This window comes from Nicotiana tabacum, chromosome 24, assembly GCF_000715075.1.
Source record: "Nicotiana tabacum cultivar K326 chromosome 24, ASM71507v2, whole genome shotgun sequence".
NCBI classification, from domain to species: Eukaryota; Viridiplantae; Streptophyta; class Magnoliopsida; order Solanales; family Solanaceae; genus Nicotiana; species Nicotiana tabacum.
The window spans coordinates 40,243,893-40,251,220 of NC_134103.1; the positions used below are offsets into that span (position 1 = coordinate 40,243,893).

The 7,328-nt window shown below is 38.1% G+C and overlaps 1 protein-coding gene across 1 annotated transcript; it reads right to left on the reverse strand.

Annotated features, from left to right (window-relative positions):
• Nucleotides 1-371: 371 nt before the first annotated feature.
• Nucleotides 372-2,456, reverse strand: LOC107818120 (high affinity nitrate transporter 2.5-like). The gene is made up of 2 exons (XM_016644058.2): nt 1,196-2,456; nt 372-960 (listed from the first exon to the last, which is right to left on the reverse strand). The coding sequence occupies exons 1-2, from the start codon at nt 2,326-2,328 to the stop codon at nt 639-641; spliced, it is 1,455 nt and encodes a 484-aa protein (XP_016499544.1). The 5' UTR covers nt 2,329-2,456; the 3' UTR covers nt 372-638.
• Nucleotides 2,457-7,328: the final 4,872 nt, after the last annotated feature.

Genomic DNA, 7,328 nt, shown 5'->3' on the forward strand with positions numbered 1-7,328 from the left:
ACTGATCCGAGTCCGTTTACTCAAAATGTTGACCAAAGTCAACTCCGTTGAATTTTAAAGCTCTAATTCACATTTTATCCATTTTTCACATAAAAACTTTCCAGAAAATTTTACGGACTGCGCACACAAGTCGAGGAATGATAAATAGTGATTTTCGAATTCTTAGAATACAGAATTAATTATTAAATTTAAAAATAATATTTTTGGGTCATCATATTATATGTATTACACTAAGCAACAATAATAATAACAAATTAGAAAGGGGCAACACTTGTAACTACCAATTGTTAAGGTGGAAACTTTTGTACTTTGAGATTGTCCCAGTGTAGCTTCATTGCTCATGAGTAACATTAGCTTGCACACCTCAATATATAATGGCTCTGTTTTTTCGTACCTTTGTCAAAATTTACATAGTTGATACAATTTACCTAGTACAAACGCCTAGAGAAACAAAATAACCATGCAAAGTCAAGAAAAATAGAAAAATACACACATTGCACTAGAGTTCTTAGTAAGCTTAAACAGAAATTTGTGTAACTTGAACAATAAAATACAATACGATAAAAACATGCTTGAACTCAAATGGTTGTATTTGGAGTTCCATCTATTGGTGTATAGTAGGAGCAGATTCCACTTTTTTAATTACCTCTTTCACTTGTACTATTACCAGCAAATTTCATGCTTGCCTGGTGAAAACCATTCTCTTTCTCAGTTAAACTCCACTCTTTCATGTAGTAATCTTCCTCTGTCAAGCCTTTAGATGAGGGACCATAACACATTCCACCCCATTGTGGGAAGTATATAAACAAAATGGGGAGGGTGCAACATATAATCATGATACCCATGTATGTAATCCCTGTTTCTGTTGAATATCTTGTTCCTCTAAAGAAAATTACTTGAGTTATTACTGCTCCAACATTTCCTCCTCCTCCTGTCATCCCCGAAATTATGCCCAGTGATCTATTTAAGCAAAAAAAAACATCCAAGGATTAGACGTCTAATATGTGTTCTGTACAAGGATATATTGACAGTGTGAAAAGAAGCAGGTTACTGTTATTTATTACATAGAATTACATGCAATTGCTTTTTCAATAATCTGACAACAGTTAGTATATAGAATTTTAACTCTTTTATCAGGTTTAAGTAAAATAAACCTTGAGTAGTAAGTAATACAAAAACCAGGTGGAATACATACCTTCTTGAAACAAATGGAACTACCCCGAAAGTAAGGCCGCAGGCAGCTTGACAAAACACTGAAAACACAAGCATCACAACAATAGAACCACTTAAAGATTCTACTTTCCCTAAAAGAACACATAACAAGCCTCCTATAGTTTGCACAATCCATAGTGCCCAAAGCCTTCCCCTCATTCCGAACCTTTTCGCCACGATATCAGACAATATCCCTCCTCCAGGCCTGGAAAATAAATTTGCTAACCCGAAACTGGCTGCAATAATTCCAGCTGTGTGAAGATTCACATGGAACCTGTCAAAAAAATACTGTGCAATTATGTTGTCCACAGTGAGTTCAACCCCAAAACAATAGCCATAAGTCAATGCCAAGATCCACCCTCTATAATTTGTAATTGCATGATAGAGAACATCTGATATATTATCTTTATGCTTTTCTCCTGATTTATGGAGCTGTGCATAATTCCCATCAGGCATATCTTGGCCTAAAAAGAAAACAGCATATGCTGATAAAGCCTGAAACAAGGCAGGTATAAAAAATGCAATTCTCCAAGCAGTAAACTCAGTTGCACCGATTTTATGTATTAGTGAAAAGATTAAAGGCATAATTAGCTGTGTAGCTCCGCCACCAAGATTTCCCCAGCCTCCGGCTATGCCATTGGCCGTGCCAACGACCTTAGCAGAGAACATAGAGCTCATCCAGAATTGGGTCGAGACAAAAGTGGCAAGTGAAAAGCCCGTGAAGAAACGAACAAGAAGGAAGGAAATCGCCGAATTGGAAATTGCAGTTAAGGAAACTGCTGGTGCAGTTAAGAGAATAAGTGCAGATGAAGCAAGTCTTGGACCAAATAAGTCACAAGCTGTTCCCATAGCAATTCTTGCAAAGACAGCACCAGAAACAGCTGCAATCCCAGCATTTCCAATGTCAGTGGCTGTAAGATCAAGATTGTCACGGATTATGGGGAGAAGTGGTGGAGCAGCAAATGTGGAAACAAAACAAGCAAAGAAAGAAACCCAAGAAAGGTGAAATGATCGCATGTGAGGAGCTGAAGCAGAGTACACTCTGAATTCATTGGCCTTATGTTCTGAGTCAACTGGTAGAGCAAACATTCTGTCAGCATTAGATTCCAACTCCATGTTTGGAACTGTGAAAATCTTAAGAAAACTAAACTACAAAAATAGTAAGAAGAAACAACTCTCAACAGTCTTTGTTCTATATCTCACACTTGTTGATTTCTCCTTTTTGCTGAAAAGTATGCAATCACTAGTGCCATTGGCTGGCTTAAATAGTGTCAAAGTCATGTATAACGTGTGCTAAGTTCTCGTGTGCTAAGTTTTCTATTTATCCTCTTATTGTTGTTGTGATACTAATATTGTTTTCTTTTTGTCCTTTTATCTTTTTTTTTGAGCCGAGGGTCTTTCGGAAACAGCCTCTCTACTTCTTCGGATAGGGGTAAGGTCTGCGTACACACTACCCTCCCCATATCCCATTAATGAGATTTTACTGGGTTGTTGTTGTTTGTTGTTGTTGGCTTATTTTGCGAGGAGAAAGGGGTTGGAGTACTATACTTGTAGGGATAGTTTGGCGGGAATAAAATTATGTTAGAAATTTTAATACATCAATTGTACTAATACCGAGATCAATAATTCCTTGATTATTTAGTACCTACGATTTATTTGGTTTACTGCATTAGTAATAAGATATACGTAGTGTATACTCTAAAGAATGCATTTAGCTTTAAACAAAATTAACTTTGATAAGTTTTATTTCTAATTTAAACCTTGATTTTTCGGTAAAAGGCTTTGGCAGAAGGACAATTTTATCAATTTACTTGTTTTATTCGGGTATAACTAATCCCTCTATTGTTATCCCACATTAGATGTGGTATAAAAATTATAACGAATCGAAAATTAAAATATAACCTAGACAAAATATAAAATAATACCATATTTTAAACTGTGAATAATTCATTTTCTCAGTAACCAAACGAGTTCTGAAAACCTTATAGCGTGTGGTAGTGTTTTCAAACTGTCTTTTTTCAACTTTGATTAATCTGCCAATTGAAAGGAGTTCAAATCTGAATTTTGTACTATACTTTTTTGGTAAATATTTGTGAAAATGAGGCTAGTGAGCCTTTGGGTGCTAAGAATGAAAGTCGTTGGGGTTAAGAGTTGTGTATATTGGTCGAGTCACATCTCGTTGGGATAAAATTCCTAAAGATATTTTTAACATAGTGTATTATCGGTTTTGGGTCAAGTTGGTTTAATTTTATCAAAAAAGTCTCACACCATAAAGAGTATTTAACTTCTTATAAATAACTTATTTTTCTTTTCAACTTTTCATGTTGTACTTTGTTCACATACTCAGTCTAACACACGGATGATCTTTAATGGGATTCTATTTCTTCAGTATACTTATGATACTTAATGTCTAATTGTCAAGATATTGAATTTTCTTTTAGCGAAAGAAAGAGACTTGAGAGCAATAATTGGTTCGTTCCATTGACTTTGGAAATGGGAAAGCTTACCAAGAATCCAAGAGAATATGCATCTTTTGACTGGGTAAGAGATTCCCTTTTGATTTTTCTTTGTATAAATTGTATATGACCATTTTGTCCTTATTGATATTTTTGATACACTCCTTATTCTTTTTCTTTGCTTTGAGACGTTAGATTTAACGACTGTGATCTATCGACACATTTCGAGTCAAGAATGAGAGTTAAGAATCCGTTACACTTAATGTGTTGCTTGAGTAATTGAGTTGGTTTAATTTAATTTCTTAAAAACTAGTTCTGGAATTTTTTCTTAAAATTATTGGGAAGAATTTATGTGTTGAATTTGCTTATGGGTATAAGGTTTCCGGAACAAATTGTTTTAGTTTGTCAAACTCCAGAGATGGTCATTTTCATTTTCGCAAAACGCTTCGGTGCGATTTTCAAAAATACTTCAGTTTTCCGAACCAAACAGCTACTCGTTTGTCCATACAACTTTTTGTCTTTTCTTCTAAACTCATCTTTAAAATATTGTTTGGTTATACTTTTAACTGAATTTTTGAAAATGAAATTCAAAATTTTTGAAGATGAGTTTCAAATTTTAAAAAAAATATTGATTTTACCTCTTTTTCAAGTAAACAATGTTTTCCTGTCACTAAACTGCAATATTTTTTCAAGTGAAATACATGTCCAAACACAATTTCGATTTCTTAAATATATTGTATACGATCAAAATCGTACTTACCAGATTTTGTATGGTTAATCGAGACCGGGTGGCAGACTGAGGTTCAATCTCAACTTATATTGGATCGTTGCGTGAATAAATATTGCCTAGCTCGTGATTCAGGGATCGATCGAGATCAAGACCAGCTAAGGTTGAGACCGAGAATGATAGGGATCTAGCGAGATCGAAGGAAGCATGCTACGTCAAATAAAAGAAATCCGAGGAATCCGTGACCGGACGATGATTGTGGTGGAGATCTCGGCATATATCAAGTCAAGACCGGTTGATTAGCTAATCAAAAGATTTTCTTCTGTATTTAGAATTGTACCATATGTAGAACTCCTCTACTATATAAGGGGGAATTCACGCATAACAAAGGGACATATTACGTTTTTTCTCTTAAGCTCTCTTATTCAGTTGTTAAGTTCTTGCTTCTCAATAATATATTCAGTTGGTTCGAGGGCGACCTAGCTTGAGGGCCAAAGTTATGCGTTACATTGGTTTGCTTCATTTTACAGTTAATTTCTAACTTCAATTCTTATATTTCTCAGTTTGTGCCAAGTGAAATCACATATCCTTAAAACCACTTACAAATTTAATTGTTATCTGATTTTAAAGGTAAATAGTTTGGCGCCCATCGTGGGGCTAAGGATAATAGTGATTGTCTGGTGCTAATTTTCATAACACACACTGCTTTACACTTGTTCTTGTAAGAATTTTTGATTCCAGGATCAGCATGTCGAACTCTCAAGCAGTACCCACACACATCGACAATGGTCTTGGTTTTCATGGCAAAAACGACAACGTAGGCGCCCCAGGAAATGAAGTGCCTCCAGTTGATCTTGAAGGAGTGCCAGTTGCAGACCCCATCGACGTCAGTTCCCATGTTGCCCTGAATGCAAATCTGGGGGTCGACCCCGAAAATAGCATCCACAGAGACGTTCGATCAGTCGGTCAGAACGCACAGGAGGACGAAGAAGGCAAAATCAGCCTTCGAATAATATTCGAAATGTTGCAGGCTCAACAAGTTGCAATAGCACAACTCCAAAATCAGAATCACGCACCGAGTAGGGTGGAACCCGAGCCATCACGGGAAGTTATTCACAGGGCCGAACCAGTGCCGGGGAGGTCAAATGTGAATGAGTCAGGGACCGACCCCGCTATCTTGAAAATGTTTGAGGAGCTGACAAAGCGAATTGAATTGGGGGAGAAGAAGATTGAAGCGAATGACAAAAAGGTGAAAACTTATAATCCCGAGTTGATCAAATTCCGGGGGCACCACCGATTTTGAAGGGTTTGGATTCAAAGAAGTTCATATAAAATCCCTTCCCCCCGAGCGTGACTCCTAAGCCCATTCCAAAGAGAAGGACAACGAGATGCTCAAAGAGTTCGTATCCCGGTTCCAAATAGAGCGTATGGATCTGCCCTCGGTTGCCCACGATTGGGCCGTTTAGGCTTTCACTCAAGGCCTAAACGTACGAAGTTCGGTAGCCTCACAAGAGTTAAAGCAGAACTTGATCGAATATCCAGCTATAACCTGGGCCGATGTGCATAATCAGTACCAATCAAAGATTAGGGTTGAGGATGACCAGTTGGGGACTTCTTCCGGGTCTGTCTATCCAAACAGGACCATCGACAGAGTTAAAAGGGATATTGACCGGGAACCACGGTCAAATAGAGATCGATATCAACCATACAGTGGAGATTGGAGAAACAACGGGCCTGGACGTAACCTCATTCGAATTGATAGAAGAAATGATCGAGGACAGAGCTCTCGAGGGCTCATGAGTAAGAGCGGTTTCGACAGGAATGTCGAACCCAAAGAAGCACCACGACTATCGGAATACAACTTCAACATTGATGCATCAACTATTGTATCGGCCATTGGGCACATCAAAGACACCGGGTGGCCCCGACCGCTACAGACTCATCCGGCCCAGAGAAATCCTAATAAAATGTGCAAATATCATGGAACACATGGTCATAGAACAAAAGATTGCAGACAGCTAAGGGAGGAGGTAGCCCGTTTGTTCAACGAATGGCATCTTCGAGAATTCTTAAGAGATCAGGCTAAAACCCACTTCAAGAACAGAGATTCAAACAGACAGAATGAGCAAGAAGAGCCGCAACACGTGATCCACATGATTGTTGGAGGGGTCGATATTCCTCAGGGGCCCGTATTCAAACTCACCAAGGTGTCGGTCACGAGGGAAAAACGGACTCGAGATTATGTACCGGAAGGGACCTTGTCTTTCAATAACGAGGATGCAGAGGGGATCTTACAACCCCACAACGATGCACTGGTAATATATGTCCTTATGAATAAAATTCAAGTTAAACGTGTTTTGATTGATCCAGGTAGCTCGGCCAACATTATTCGTTCGAGGGTCGTAGAACAACTCAGCATACAAGATCAAATTGTGCCCGCAGCCCGAGTACTTAACGGCTTCAATATGGCGAGCGAAACCACCAAAGGTGAAATTACTCTGCAGACGAATGTGGATGGGACCATCCAAGAAACAAAGTTCCAAGTGATCGAGGGTGACATGAGGAACAACGCTGTCATGACCAAAATCCCACCACAGGAATTGTGATGACACTTAGTCTCTATGACTAAGTAAGCCGATCATAATAACAATCCAAGACATTTTTTTTTGTAAATAGATAATCGAAACCAACAACGGAAATAATGATACAACCACCTAAGACTGGTAATACTGAGTCACAAACTCTAACTGAATACATGAAATGATCTCAAGGAAATCGAATATATAATACTGTTCGAATAATAATTGACAGTACGATAAAATAGAAAGATTCCAAGGGACTGCGATGACCAAGCAGCTCTACCTTGAATCCTTGCGATTACACTCTAACTCTGTCCGAGTCTGATATCTCCAATACCCGACTCTGCACAAAAA

What these genes read in the sequence shown, in the direction of transcription:
- LOC107818120 (XM_016644058.2), bottom strand. Translation starts at nt 2,328, where the DNA reads ATGGAGTTGGAATCTAATGCTGACAGAATGTTTGCTCTACCAGTTGAC. An exon ending in GTTCCATTTGTTTCAAGAAG is followed by an intron (nt 961 to 1,195) that starts GTATGTATTCCA and finishes TTGCTTAAATAG; the next exon opens with ATCACTGGGCATAATTTCGG.